The sequence below is a fragment of the Babylonia areolata genome, chromosome 6 (assembly GCF_041734735.1).
Source record: "Babylonia areolata isolate BAREFJ2019XMU chromosome 6, ASM4173473v1, whole genome shotgun sequence".
Lineage (NCBI taxonomy): Eukaryota > Metazoa > Mollusca > Gastropoda > Neogastropoda > Buccinidae > Babylonia > Babylonia areolata.
Window position 1 is genome coordinate 39,872,369 of NC_134881.1, and position 16,518 is coordinate 39,888,886.

General features: G+C 43.7%; 1 protein-coding gene across 1 annotated transcript; it reads right to left on the reverse strand.

Annotated features, from left to right (window-relative positions):
• Window positions 1-6,872: 6,872 nt before the first annotated feature.
• On the reverse strand, window positions 6,873-7,943 carry LOC143283520 (uncharacterized). The gene has a single exon (XM_076589765.1). The coding sequence runs from the start codon at window positions 7,941-7,943 to the stop codon at window positions 6,873-6,875; it is 1,071 nt and encodes a 356-aa protein (XP_076445880.1).
• Between the last annotated feature and the right edge of the window lie 8,575 nt (window positions 7,944-16,518).

Genomic DNA, 16,518 nt, shown 5'->3' on the forward strand with positions numbered 1-16,518 from the left:
TCAAAGACACGCTGAAATCTAGTCCCTGAAGTGCCTTCAGACATCTAACTCAGACACTTGGGAGGCATGCGTACTGGTGCGACAGGTCCGCATGGTGCTCTGCCATTTTCAAAGGTGCCTGTGGACCTGTGAAGCGCATCCAGGACCTGCTGTTGCTGATCAGCGAGACAGGCGCGGAAAGCCCGAGCCTTGGAACGCCCAACTGCCGCCACCATCCCTGTCCACACTGCCAAGAGAATCTCGTCAGGCCACCAGCTCCCGTCCACCTGCCGAGAGAACCTTCAGGACACCATCCGCCTGTCTCACACTGCCTAGAGATCCTTCAGAGGCCACCTTCCCGTGTCGCACACTTGCAGAGAACCGTCAGGCGACCATCCCCTGTCCACACTGCCAGAGAACCTTCAGGGCGCAGATTGAACGAACCAGCCAGCTGCGCACTCACCGACCCCAACAACCCGAGCCCCAGGATGACTAAGGTGGTCCTCGTCGTGCTGACGGACGAACAACAGTGGTGTGTGTGTGTGTGTGTGTGTGTGTTGTGTGTGTGTGTGTGTGTGGTGTATGTGTGTGTCAAGTAGACACCCCAAGGGAAACTGTTGTAACATTTTCTGGTGAATTCTGGCAAAGTGAAAAAAAAAGACCGATATTTTCATGTGTGTGAATTCAAACCTCTGTTTTTGTCCTAAACCCAGCTGCATTCCCGTCTTATAACGGTTCGAACGCAAGTTCATTAACATAATCTTTGCCCCATACCATGGGGCAAAATGCCTCGACCGTTGGGACAAACGCCATTGAGAGCGTTTTACCCCACATACAGCGGCAATTTACCCCTTGCATGAACTCTCTCCAAATGGTGGCAGCAAAATAATAAACAACCAGGATCAGTTGGAAACGAAACCCAATCAAATGCATCAAAGAATCTTGTGTAATTACTTTAAAAAAGTGCAAGGAATGTATCATAATGATTTGGTTAAGTTTCATATGGTTTTGAACACGTGTTTACCGAAGAATAGTTTAACACCAGCTGATGAAACGTCAACGACACAGACGGATTAAATTTGTGAGTGTGATGTGGAAACTGCGTATTTGCCAACTCAGTTGTGCCCAAAGAACGCACATATAGCAGAGACAATGATTTGATTGTCCGCAGTTTTTTGAAAACTATGAATGTGATGGGTCCTGCAGTTTTGAATCACATAACATCCATTGTTTCACACAGTTGCCCTAACAGAGCAGTCCTAAACGTTGGCTTCAAGCACAACCGTTTTTTGGCGTAATAATTGACCTCTTACTGTTTCCTTTCTAGAGATCCAAGACAATATGGCGGCACCTTAAGTTTGGCCAAGCTGATAGTTTGAATCAATATACGTGCTTAAATGAGCAGATATGTTGTTTTTTTGCACGATTCTGTAATTATCTACCCATTTGCCAGGGCAAGAGCATGATGCTATTTCACTTTGTGTCCCCTTTAATGAATCAGCACACTCTGATTGTGATGTCTGCATTGTGATCAGTCATGTCAAACTACTCTGATTCACAGTTCGGACAAGATTCTGTGAAGATGGTCAGACCAGGGGTGCAGATCCCTTCGCCCTTTTCTTGTAGATCACTCGTACTGGTGAAGCCAACTGTTTTGGGGTGGCGTGCCCTTCATAAGACTCTGACTCATTCTTTGCAAGGACAGATGATGGTAGAAGTTCCCCTCCCGTCCCCTGCATCATTCATGACACAGATAACAGTGACGTGTTCTTTCCTTTCGGAGTTCACAACCTTGCTGAAAAGGCAAGAAGTTTTTTTAATGTTAGAATCTTCCCATGCTTCTGTACAGTGGTCAACTCCGTTTCGTCCACGTTCCAGAGTCCGTATGGTGATAATACTTTCGTTTGATTTGTGGCTCTGTGTAGGATTTGAAAGAAGTGAGCTTTCGTCTTCTTCTTCCTTCATGGGCTGCACCTCCCACGTTCACTCGTATGTACACGAGTGGGCTTTTACGTGTATGAGCGTTTTTAACCCCGACATGTAGGCAGCCATACTCCGTTTTTGGGGGGTGTGCATGCTGGGTATGTTCTTGTTTCCATAAACCTCCAAATGCTCACATGGATTACATGATCTTTAACGTGCGTATTTGATCTTCTGATTGCATATACACACGAAGGGGGTTCAGGCACTAGCAGGTCTGCACATATGCTGACGTGGGAGATCGGAACAATCTCCACCCTTTACCCACCAGGCGCCGTTACCGAGACAACACTTCCTTTTATACTCATTATAAAGTAGGTGTTGAGCTCTTTCTTTTGCAATTTATCCGACGTAAATCGGTTCAGGAATCATTTAGAAATCTGTCACTGAACACCTTGTAAAAACACAGTTCTCATCGGATTTGGGCTGATTAGTGCCGATCTGCTTTGCAGCACACGTGACTGTCTTTGTAGTCCGCTTAACCTGCATAAATTGGCACAGTGAGTGATGAGTGGTCATTTCATACCTGCTCAGTCATCTGACCAGAGCTTCTCTCTCTCTCTCTCTCTCTCTCTCTCTCTTGCTGCGTCGCGGGCAGTGTGAGTGTGTTGTTTGTGTTCTCACAACGGATGACACCTCGCTAGGTATTGCTGTAAGTACTAGTGTGTAGAATGTGTTGATTTGTACATTGTATTGTTTGACACAGTACTTGTGTTTATATGAGTATGTTCAGTTATTGCTTTTCAGTTATTGCTTTGTTCAGTTATTGCTTTGACATGTTAGTCACAGCTCGGCTATTATTGATCTAGAAAATCGCCATGTCGTCATATGCTCGTAGCAGTATTCCATTTGATTCTTTTTCACGACAGTCAGTGACGTCTCTGGACACTACTAGTTTGTTCCAGAATGTTCTAGCGAGTGCATAAAGTTCATTCACCACTTAATGCTTAAGCCATGATGGTTCTTCACTTACTATCTCGTCTATCAGTTTGCCAGTATAATATCAAATCCACTGATTCTGTTATCTTGTTTATTATTCATGTATTATTTTACATGCTGATATCAGTTGTATTGCTACCGTGTGCTCAGTTCTCTAAGATGTGTCTAGTATTCTGCTGTTGTGATTACAAGATAGTGTTGGATTAATATCAGTTATTGGTTAAAACCACCTGATATGTATCAGTCTGTTATTGTAATTTAGTTATCATGCTCTCTCCTATACGGCTTACTCCAGTATAGTGATACATTATAAACTGATTCAGTTGAGTCACTTTGACACAGTATAAGCTTTACCTAATCTATACTGTCAGTGTACTTTCACCAAGTCAGCATCGCTTCAATCACTTTAACTGCACTATTTAAATGTAATAGAAATGTCATTTGATGTCAGTGTTTGGTCTTCACACATATGCAATGCCAAGTGGTAATCTTGTGCTACTGACATTTGTTTGTGTCATTCCAGGCACTGTCTTCTCTTAGTTCTTCTCTTCTATTCTCTTCTCTTAGGTTTTCTTCTCATCTAATTATTGTCAATAAAACAATAGAAAAACCCATTTGTGACTGGCCTCTATATTATGTTCCTGGCCTGTGCGCGGGATCTTGTCTATCCTTTAATACATTCAATCATCATTTAGTTTAGTTCTTTTGTACTGTCCGTACCCTTGAATAACCACTCGGTACACGGCTACAAATATATATATATATATAAGCTGTATGATCAGTGGTTTCTCTGCTGCAAAGGGAATGACACTCTCCACTACAATCCATTTCTAGCCCAGATAGTCGGGACAGCAGTTGCGTCCTGTGCCGTTCTGAAAGTCATAGTCGGACACGACCGATTATCATATCAGCCCAGACAGTCAGGACAGCAGCTGCCTGCTCTGCTGTACTGATGGTCATTGTCGGACATGACTATCACACATGTGGCACCCCTGTGTTGTGGTCAATATTTTGTCAAAAAGACAATCTCTGTACCAAAGGATAGACAATAAAGTTTGTGTATATTGTGTATATTGTAATCCTTGTAACTATAAGAAAAAAAAAGATTGTTGGCGTTCTTGGCCCCAGTGCTAAGGAGGCAGAGCGCATCATTGTAGGCCACCCGTCCTTCTTCTGCTACTACTTCTGATCATCAAATGAATGATGTCATCTGCAGATTACGTCAGCAGATTGATGGATGTCACTTTGATCACTGCTGCTAAGATACGCAAACACGCGAAGTAAGGATTATCTGCAATGCATGCTTAAGCAAACCACACCACGGTTAACGCCTTCTACTGTTGAAGGAACTGTTCTCTTTGACGAACACCTTTGGTGGCTGCAGTTCGGACTATCTAAGATATAGCTGACTGGTGAACAGAACATCGTGCCTGCATCAGTGGTAGGCGAATAACACTTCTTTTGGCGTCATATACTGCACCATGACAAACTGGGCACATGCGGTTTGCAAGGTATAGTTTATACCAGTTCGATGCGGTACAGGCCCTGCAGACCACTTGGCTTTGTCTGCACGTTTCATATGGTAAAAATATTGATCAAACAGGGAGTACAATACTACCCTCCAATTTGGTGTCATGTGCTGTTCATGTTACGAATATGCCTTGCAAACCGATAGGTCTTTTATACTCAAATTTGATGCGGTAAGATTATCTAACGAAACAGGGAGTACAATATAAACTCCCCCATTTTGATGTCATGTACTGTACATGTCAAAAAAGGCTTTGCAAACTGACAGGCCTTGTATACTCAAATTTGATGTGGTAAGAACATCGTGCCTGCATCAGTGGTAGGCGAATAACTCTTCTTTTGGTGTCATATACTGCACCATGACAAACTGGGCACATGCGGTTTGCAGGGCATAGTTTACACCAGTTCGACGTGGTACAATGTTAAAACTATGCCATGCAAACCGATCGATTTTGTCTGCACGTCTCATATGGTAAAATATTGATCAAATAGGGAGTTCGATACAACCCCTCCCCCCACCATTTTGGTGTCATGTGCTGTACATGTTAAGAATATGCCTTGCAAACCGACATGCCTTGTTTACTAAAATTTGATGCAGTAAGATTATCTAACGAAACAGGGAGTACAATATAAACTCTCCCATTTTGATGTCATGTACCGTAAACTTGCAAACCGTTAGGTCTTCTTCACACAAGTTCGACGCGGTACAGAACATTGAACCAAACAGCGAGTATGACACAAACTCCTAACTGTAGCTCTGTACAAAGAACCGTTTTATTAGGCCAATGGAACCAGCTGCGTGTTACTGAAACAATATCGATTTGTTTGGTCGTTTTCTGTTGTTGTCGTCGTCATCGTTGTTTGTTTGCTTGTTTTATTTTTGTAACCCCAGTCGATTCTTATTTGCGTTTGGTGGTGGCTGTTCTAAGTACCAGAGATATCTTTGCAGATGAACAATATGCGTGTGTGATTTTTATGCCTTTTGATTAGTGGTAAAGGATCACTGTATACAATTGAGTTGCTTTTGAAATATTTAGTTTTATGTCCCCACCCCTCTCTTCCCCACCCCATTCCCGCTTTCAGTGTGGGTAACAGCTTTCATCAGAATGAGAATGTTTAATAATAATTGTGAATATCGAAGAGAAAAAAAAGCGATCCACGCCAGGGCAAGATTTCAAGTGTTTGCAAAACGAATTTTTCTCTACGATCGTCCAACTGATTTAAACAACCCAACCCAAACCTCATCTTGAACACACTCTACATATATTCATCCTTTTCTTTTGTGGAAGAAGATTTCAGAAAGCCGTCAAAGCGCATGTGGTCCCAAACAGCTGAATGATCTGTAGCCAGGACTGAATAGTTTGCATGTGGCTTTCCGCGTTTTTCATAGAGACTGTACCAGCTCAGACACACATCCTCACCTCACCCTCACCTCATCTCAGGTCCATAACTACAAAGTAGTCGTTGGGGGAAACCTGAGGACCGCAGACGCAACCTCCCTTCTCTATCTGTCTCTGTTAGCAGCCGCCGGCAGCAGCTCACGTGTATGGAGTCCGGTCCATTGTTTGATGTTCTCATGTCAGTTCTTCCGCTGTCTTCCTCTTCTTCTCCCGTTTCACTTTAGGTACTGGATTGTAAAGCGTTTAAAGCTTGCTTATGCTTGTATTATAGCGCTATATAAAAATTTACAATTATTATTATTATTGTTGTTGTTGTTGCTCTTTCAGTCGTCGTTCTTGATTCTAAAATAGCATCTATATCCGAATCAGCACATGCAGCATGGGTGGGGGTGAGGTTCATCCTGCGAACAGCAGTGTGACAACAACACATATATTACTGCTTCGTGTTGTTCCATTTCCTGACACAGTCCTGTTTGCTTTCCCTAGCACCCCCCTCCCCCCCCCCCCCACCCACCCTCCCACAGCAAGTGGTAACAACTTGAAAGAAGCTCCCGTGTCCCAAACTACAAAAGAGAAAAGCACGGTAGTCGAGCCCTTTCATCATCTGCTGTTCAAATATGGAACTCTTTGCCTCACCACGTCCGTCGCAGCCCCTCACTGCCTTCCTGTAAGTCTAATCTCAAGACTTTTTTCTTCCAGCAGCATTTCCTCTAGACCCCCTCCCATACATGCAAGTAGTTAGTTGATTGTGTTGGTATATTTGTAACGCTGCATTGTGTGTGCGTCGAATGTATGTGTGTATATATGGATGGATGGATGGATTTATGTATGTATGCATGGATGTATGTGTGTTTTGTATGTACGAGGTTCTATGCGCATATATTATATTTATTGTTCATGATTGTGAGTTGAGGACTGAGTGTGTTTCGTATGTGCGCGTGTGTGTGGAATGTAAAGTGGTTTGTGCAATGAGGAAAGCGCTGATAAATGTCCAGTTATTGTTATTATTATTTTTTAATATTATGAATTGCCCACCTTTTCTAAAGTTCATTTTCCATGCTTCCTGAAGCTGCAGAACATTGCCAGCACAGTCGCGCGGTACTTGGAGCCAAAGAAGTAATAGATGAGAAAGTTGAGCGAGGAACTGAAAATGCCACAAATCTCCGTGATGACCAGGAAGAAGAAGAACAGGTTGGCCCAGTCCCCAGTGGTGCTGAGAGCAGGTAGGAAGACGAGAGATATTCGGAGGATAATGCTGGGGGTGTTGAAAACGATGTACTGCAGGGACAGGTAGATGAGCATCCTGGTCACAGCCACGTTGTGGGCTGACAGGGGGGTGGTGGCAGAGGAGGAGGAGGAGTTTTTCTGGAACTTTGTACTGCTTTCAAGGTGGACGGCGGTGATGACTGTTGTGATGGTGACGAAGATGAGCAGGATGGTGTTGATACCCAGACTGAACACCAGCCCGTCCAGGACGTTGACCAGCTGTTGGTTGGCCCTGTAGAACTCACTGCTGATTATGTAGAGATAGGTCTGTCCAGTCATGATATCCGCCACACATACCACGTGGTATTTCATCGCCACTACAAACCGGCACGCGAAGATAAGAAGTACACCAAGCAGCAGAATGATGCTGAAAGTTTTCATTTTCAGCATGTGACTGAATCGCAAAGGAAAGACCACACACAGACACCTCTCCCCAGCAATAACGGCGGACACGAACTGTGAAGAGAACCCAAAACTACTGTACAGACCAAACATTCGATTGTTGATGACGTTCTCCGTTATTCGACTGACAGTCCTGTAAGAAGTGGTGGCGAACTCTGTTTTGTCTCCGAGTTTCTCCGCGTATACCAAGAATACGACAATGACGTAGAACAAGTCCAGTGCAGACAGACAGAAGAGACACAGGTTGATCCGTTGCTTCAGGCCGTGCCTGAAGAACACCACCATGTTGACAATGTTGCTGGGAAAGCCGATGAAGAAGAGAGTAGGGATAACGACAACACGGATCAAGTTAGCGAAGAAGTTGCTCACTTGGGTGCTCATCACGTCTTTGCTTTCGTCGTGAAACTGGAAATTGGAGAGGTTCACCACCAGACACTTTGATTCGTTCATTGGGTCTTTTCCAGTTTTATTCTGAGGATCCCAGATAAAGGCGTACGGAAATCTGGTTGTGGACACCACGTCATAAAATGATGTGCTGTTTGTATCCATCTATTATTTTTGTGTGTGTTCGAATGCGTGATTGGAGATTCTCGTCAGACGAAATGAGCTTTCTCCTTTGAAGTCACGATAGCAAGTTAGTCAGAAGTTCATTTTATTAAATGATTGTTTTGTCTACACTATACCAGACTAATTATACTGTTATACAACGAAAAAAAAGAGTTTGTGATCTGCAATGAAATCAAAGAAATAATGCTTTTCGGAAGTTTATATGGTCCACAGTGACACCAGCTGATTTCTTACCTGATATTGATGAAACATGGTGATGCCGGCACATTCTTGTCACAGCAATAGCTGTCAGACAAATTAATTGTATATAACTCGAAAGATATTCAATTTTTACCAACCCACATCATCTCATTTTTACTTATGAAATTTCATACGGATTATAAAAAATTAAAAAAAAGTTCGTCCATGACATGCGGGTGTCTAAAAGATTTTTTTCTCAATTTCTGCACGGTTTTGATTTTTTTTAAATAATCTTGAAAATCATTTTGAATCTCCACACCACACACACACACACACACACACACACACACACACACACACACACACACACACACACACACCCTCTTCTTTTGTTTCTTGCCTTTATTCTTTACCACATCAAGTCAACAGCACTAATTTCTGGTCTATCGTTTCCCTTTCAAATCAAACACAGGGACAGAGACAGACTAAGGAGAAACAGGCAGAGGCGGACACACAAAGAACAAAATGAGGATCAGAGAAAACGGCCCCTCAGGGAAGATACTTGCTATAAAGGAAGAAATTTCACTTTGCATTTCTTCTGTGCAGCACGGAACCAAGTTATCACAATGTTCAGTTTTGACATGGACACACTTCAAGAGCGACTTCTTTGTTGTTGTGTTTTTTATTTATTTATTTTTAACAATCTCAGTAATATATGATAATATGAGCACACGTGCAAGCACAAACACACACACACACACACACACACACACACACACACACACGCGCGCACGCACACATACACAAACAGACAGACAGACAGACACACACACACACACAAACACCCCCCATACACACACGCACGCACACACAAACACACACACACACACACACACACACACACACGCACATGCACACACACACACGTGCGCGCGCATAGTTAGCATAGCACTTGTAAACAGCCTGTACACACGGTACACTGAGTGAGTGAGTGAGTGAATGAGTGAGTATGTGTGTGTGTGTGTGTGCGTGCGCGCGTGTGTGCGTGTGTGTGTGTGTGTGCGCGCGCGCGCGTGTGTGTGTGTGTGTGTGTGTGTGTGTGTGTGTGTGAATTATAATTATCTCACACCTTTCCGTTCAATAATAACAGCAGGCCACAAGACATAATGTTCCTGCACACACACACACACACACACACACACACACACACACACACACACCAAACAAATAAACAAACAAAAAAGAACACACACGCGTGAGTATTCATACATGCACAGATACATTCACTGAAACATACATCGATGAGAGGCGGCCATACTTTCAGCTACATAAGGTCATTCGAAATAATAGTGGCTAATTTAAAATGCGCGCTGAAAGTCGGGTGTAATGATGCGTTTCTCAAACGGACTGGTTGTGAGTTTCGGACATAATTATGAGGTTTTTCAAACCGCCAGAGTGCTTAAGGTTTCTTTTTTGGAATCCTCTCAGTTCTAATACCGTGACCTTAGTGTGCAAGGATTTGAAGACAAGAGTTTGGGAAGATGTCCATGGAAAAGACAACGCGCCAAAACTGGGTGCAAGTTTTTAAAACAATTTTATATATAATCTTTTTTCTTTTCTTTTTTTTTTCTTTTTTTTGAATGCATGAGGTATGTTGATCAGTTTCAGTTTCAAGAAGGTGTCAAAACGTGCGGACTGTTCCATAAACGCTACACGTCATCTGCTTTTAAAAAAAAAAATTTTTTAAAAATAAAATAAAAAAAACCTCCAAAAAAAAAGAAAAAGAAAACAAACAAACAAACAAACAAACAAGAAGAACAACAAAACCACCAAAAAACAACCAAACAAAAAAACCCAAACGAACAAAAAACAAAACAAAAACAAAACAAAAAAAACAACAAAAAACAAAAACAGAGTGGGGAAGCTAATGCATTTTGACAGGAGGGTAATATGGACAGTTTCTGACATCGTTATAATCACCCAGACAGCAATGTTTGGACTGACTTCTCTCGTGTCCTGTTCAACTCTTGAGTGGAAACACAAGGCAGTAACAGCGTGACCCCACACTCGTACTGGGTCACTGAGTTCAGGTGTCAGTCAGCTACCTGTTCATAGGCCTAATCCTGTGTGTTTGAGCTTACATCACAGATTGATATAAAAATTTATAGTTGAGCCAACAGCAAAGTGAGAGCTGTGTTATCAATGGTTTCTCCATTGCAATAGGAACCACTTACAGCTTAATCTTTTGTGAAGGACTATGACTCTCAAACTAGGAGGCAAAAATCACTGGCTCTTAATAATGCAGCCTTGGGGGCTGGTTGGCATTTGGGAACCATCCCAACTAAATGCCGACCGTCCTAAAACCCTCTTGGCCATTATAATCAAATTCCAGCCCAGATGGGACAGCGGTTACCTTCTCTTCTGTTCTGATGGTCATAGTCGAAAAAGACCAACTGTCATACATAGGCCTTGTCCTAATATCCCAGGCTTTGATTCCAGCACAATTAATTTCTCTGCGGGGTATTTTCTCTCATTATTTTATTTCATGTCTCTTGATTTTACCCCACTTCCATGCCTGTGTTGGGCAGGCCTTCTCGTCATTTTAATACAGTTGAATGAATGTATGCTGTCCTTAAAGAGGGATACAAATATGACTTTGGATTGTTTCACTCAGTTTCAAATCCGCGCGGCTGAACAATTACCCACAAGAAAATCAATAACCAAATCAGGGAGATCTGCATCTTAGTTTGTTGCGTCGTGCTTATGAAATAGATACACAATACTGAAGTGAGGAGGAGGAGGAATTTTGTTTATTATCGGTGATTGAAAACATTTTGTTAAAGTATTTATGTGTACATTTGAGTATTATCGGTTAGAAGGGGTGTGAGATGTGAATAAATGGAGAGCTGGGGGAAACTGGGCAAATGAGGGTGAAATGAGGGTGAAATTTGAAACAAAATATCGAAATACAATTACAGGAAGTTGCTTAAAGGACTTCGTAAAAGAGAAGTCGTTAAACTGACGAGCGAAACAATTGATAATTAATGCAAAAAGTAAAAAAAAAAAAAAAAAAAAAAAAAATCAACGTTCTCAATCACTTGTGAAGACACACTTTCGTGTATATAAGGCTTCATCAAGCTACAGTAAAAACGTTTAATTGTCAGGTTACTAAAGCACACTGAAGTGAGTCAAACCAGGTGGAGGGTATCCCGGAGATGGTGGTCTGATGGCCTCGTTACGATGATAGCTCCACAAAGGGTACTGACGTTGAGATGGTGACAGTCTGATAGACAGACTCTGTGTGGAACTGTCAATGATACCACTGAAAGGATGTGGTGGGAAACCGTTCGCTGTGTTCCAGCGGATTTGTTTCTTCTTTTTCCAATACGGTTATGTTCACTGCAAAACAGTAATGTTCAAAAAGCAAACAACAAGCAAGTAGCAGCAGCAGCAGCAGCAGCAGTAGTAGTAGTAGTTGTTGTTGTTGTTGTAGACGAAGAAGGAGAATGTGCCTTGAAGTTTGTAGACTGGTTTACGTTTTAAAGCAGAATGCGACATGTAAGACGCCATCAGAATAGGTCATGGATCCAATCTTTTGTGCATTATTTATTTATTTATTTATTTATTTATTATTGTTATTACTACTACTACTACTACTACTTTTTTATATTATAATTATTATCTATTTATTTATTTATGTACGCTTATAGCTGACTTCATCAAGTTTTTGCGCCTTATACATATTATTAGTAGTGGTAGTAGTTATTTTTTTTATGTATTTATCTATTATTTATTCACCCCGCTCCCCCCTTTTTTTCTGAAGGCCTGACTAAGCGCGTTGGGTTACGCTGCTGGTCAGGCATCTGCTTGGCAGATGTGGTGTAGCGTATATGGATTTGTCCGAACGCAGTGACGCCTCCTTGAGCTACTGAAACTGAAACTGAAACTGCCGGAGCCATGCAGTCCTGGAACGAAACCAGACACTGTATACGGCTACTGCTACTGCCCCAGCAAAGATCCGTATATGATGGCCTTGTAGAAAGACTGATCTGTATGTAGTATGGTTTCTACTTTTGATTAACGTTTTGCAATTTTGCTGCCTGTACAGTCTTTGCATAACAAATATGTTCAGTATTGTGTATACAATATTCTCTTGCTAAACTATAGTCGTTGTTAACAGGTATTTGCTACTACTTTTAAAATTTTTATTTGATGTCCTTCTTTCCTATGCTGTGCATGATAAAAATTAAAAAAAAGAGAGATGTATCCATCACCGAGCGTCGTTTATCTTTAATGGCCCCCTGTTCTGATACGTCACTTCGTTGCCTGACAACACAAGGATCAATTTTCACAGAACATGAACAAAGGCAGTTGTGACCTGAGCTCTCTTTCTCTCACTTTCTCTTCTTCGTGTCAACAAAAGTTCACTAACAGGTCACGCTTCAATGGGCGTGGCTCAGAAGCGACCTCGGATTTGACCTCTTCACTTCTCTCTCTCTCTCTCCCTCTCTCTCTCCCCCCTCTCTCTCTCTCTCAAATATCACATTGAACGCGACCAAATAGAGTCTCGTGTTTGACAGCATCCAGGATGGTTTGTTCTGTGATATGAGACAACCTTGAAACGGTTTGAGAGCTGGGAAGCGGGACTGTACAAACTGTCTGATGTGTGGGTTCTGTTGTTTTTGTTCTTGCCATTTGCATTCCCACATCTCCACCTCAGTCACTCTCACGTCCTCACGAAGATATGTAGTGGTGTTTCTCGTGTTTTCTCTGAGATCTGTGAGGGGTTTGTCATTGACAGGATTGGTCTGTTTTCCTCGAGTGAGATGACAGTCATGTCCGTGAAACAAACACCCGTGAAATTGGTACACGGTGTGGTGATCAGCGTCCCACCTATCCACCAGAATGTGTCTGCGTCCTAAACTGTGCTCTTTCCCATTGAACTTGTGTTGTATGTGTATGTTCTGTGTGTGTGCGCCGTCCACTCTAACCATTCTCTAGCCTTTTGTCCATACACGTCCGTTCTTTCTGCTTTGAACCCTGTCTCACACCTTTTAACCTTCTGTGGGCATGCTTTGCATGACGGTGGAGGAAGAAGAAGAAGATATCTTCACCCAGTTTAGCCAGCCGCTCTGCACTCAGGATTCAGGACCACCAATTCCAACACAGGCACAGCTGGTTTTTGGCAACACGCCCGTTTGTAAGTAACTTATCTGTCTGTGTGTCTGTCTCCCTCTTTCTATATAGTACGTACAACCATCATACTTTTTACCCCACCAAATTGAATAAAAGCTAATTTGTGTTTGCACATTTCTTCTGTCTTTGCTGCTGCGTGCACATGTCAAATGATCGGTATAAGGACAGGCCCGGTGCTTCCGTTTTTTTGAGGAAGTGTCTGGGTTTGTTCCAATGTACCTTTTCTTTACCTGTGTGCTAGCTGAATCGGTAGCGAAAGCAGCACTGACTTGAAGTTGTGTACCATGTGAATGGAGAGAGTTACCACAATTTATTGTTTGTTAAAAATACTTATGTTGCAGTTGATGATGATGAGTGAAGACGGGGTAATAACCAAAGTGACCGCTGACACAGCCGACACCCCCAACACCAATACTATGGTGACCAACGTTACCTGTGTGTGTTTGTGCGTGTGTGTGTGTATGTATGTATCTGTGTATTTCTATCTGTATATATGTCAGTTTGTCTATCTGTCCATGTGCTTTTTCTTTCACATGGACAGATAGACAGGGGCATAGACCTTGCTACTGGTACCATGTAACCCAGTACTACCTGCCGCATGTGAAGTCTCCCAACGACGGACCAGGCGGAGGAGGAAACCTTTCCCAACGGCTGTGAAGGCGGAAGAGGATGACCAAAGGGCAGGGGGGAGCTCTTATCCTTGGTTGGAAGTCCTCCTAGGAGACGGAGCTCCGAAGAAAAAACCTGCACCTGCCGAGGCCGTCCTACACGTGGCAGTATCTGCACCTGTGTGACTGTGAGCGTCGGTAGGCGAGAGAGTTGGGAAGGGACTGCACAACTCCTCCTCACTAAAAAAAAAAAAAGTCACCTGTGCTGGTCAGGCAACCAGGCTCGTTTGAAAACAAGAGAACGCTGGCCATTAAGGAGAAGCGTGAGCGAAGGAAGCAGGGCTCAACTTCTGGAGACGTTTTCCCTTGCAACACCTGTGGGAAGTGATGCGCATCCAGAATCGGCCTCTTCTCCCATATGAGGACACACACCGACGGATAAGCTTGCCTGCCTACTCATCCGTCGGTCCGACGGGAGACTCCATTATCACATGCTACAAAAAAATGAAAGAGAGAATAAAGGGCAAAAACCCCAAATGACGTATCGATCAGTGTGTGTCATTTATTTTTAATGGCCTCTTGTTCTGATACGTCACTTGGTTGCACACCAAGTCAACAGGCTATGTTCAGACGTCGTTCATCAATCTACAGTTGTCATCATGCAAGGCAAGATATGACAAGGATTTTATTCTTCAGAAATATCATGTTAAATTTTGATAGTATCTTGTGTATTCTCGGTAGTATAGTGGTCAGTATCCCCGCCTGTCACGCGGGAGACTGGATTCGATTCCCCGCCAAGGAGGGTTCTTTTTTGTTGCTTTTACTGAAATCAATTGGGTTTCTTTCGAAACGTGTCGAAAAACAAAGGACATGATGCTAGATAACATGTCAAGACATGTATATCTATTTTTAGACACTCCCACAGACATGACGCACGATCACGTGTCGAGACACGTCTATTTTTAGACACTCCGATTCTAGTGACCTTGACCCACACATTAAATTTTCCAGTGACTCTTCCGCCTACTTCCGGAATGCACACGCGTACACTTCCAGTACGACGAGGTCCGCCCAGGAGGTCCACATTTAAGGGGTCAAAAGTCCCCCACCATACTACTGACACCAATAGTAAAGGGAGAGAGCCAGAGCGAGAGACAGATAGAGAGAGAGAGAGAGGGAGAGAGACAGAGACAGGGACAGAGACAGACAGAAAGAGATTCAAAAACATTATTTCTCAAGGATAAAGATTTTGGGCAATGCCTATTCTTCCAATCTGTCCTTGTGACAACACTAGCGAGAGAGACAGACAGAGAGAGAGAGAGAGGGAGGGAGGGAGGGAGAGGGAGAGAGAGAGAATGAATGAATGAATGACTGTGCCCTCAACGCTGCCTCAGAAGCTAACATGCAACACAGCGTTGACAAGTTCTCTGATGCCTGTGACAACTTCGGTCTCACCATCAGTACCAAGAAGACCCAAGTAATACATCAGCCAGCTTCAGGAAGGCCCTACGTTGAACTCAACATCACCATCAAGGGTCAACGACTGAGAGCTGTTGACATGTTCACTCATCTTGGCAGCACACTGTTCAGAAACGCAACCATCGATGAAGAGGTGAACCCGTGGATCGTGTAAGCCAGCACCACGTTCGGCCGACAACACAACAATGTGTGGAATAGAAGAGGCATCAGCCCCGAAACTAAGCTGAAAGTGTACGGGGCTGTTGTACTTCCTACCCTGCTGTACGCCCGTGAGACCTGGACAGTTTTCCAGCACCATGTTAGGAAACTGAACCTCTTCCACACAACCTGCCTCAGGAAGCTCCTTGGGATCAAATGGTGAGACAAGGTCCCAGACACCAAGGTCCTCTCACGTGCTGGTCTGCCCAGCATTCACGCCATCCTCATGCAGTCACATCTTCGCTGGGCAGGACATGTAGCTCGCATGCCAGACCATGGGCTGGCAAGGAAACTCTTTTATGATGAGCTACAACAGGGCACGCGCTCCTGCATAGGCCAGAAAAAGCGCTTCAAAGACACGCTGAAATCATCCCTGAAGGCCTTCAACATTAACACAGACACATGGGAGCATGCAACTGTGGACAGGTCCGCATGGTGCTCTGCCATTTTCAAAGGTGCCTTGACCTGTGAAGCCACCAGGACTGCTGTTGCTGAGCAGTGGAGACAGGCGCGGAAAGCCCGAGCCTTGGAACGCCCAACTGCCGCCACCATCCCCTGTCCACACTGCCAGAGAACCTTCAGGCCACCATCCCCTGTCCACACTGCCAGAGAACCTTCAGGCCACCATCCCCTGTCCACACTGCCAGAGAACCTTCAGGACACCATGCCCTGTCCACACTGCCAGAGAACCTTCAGGACACCATCCCCTGTCCACACTGCCAGAGAACCTTCAGGCCACCATCCCCTGTCCACACTGCCAGAGAACCTTCAGGGCACCATCCCCTGTCCACACTGCC

Coding starts and splice junctions, on each gene's coding strand:
- LOC143283520 (XM_076589765.1), bottom strand. CDS start 7,943: ATGAACGAATCAAAGTGTCTGGTGGTGAACCTCTCCAATTTCCAGTTT.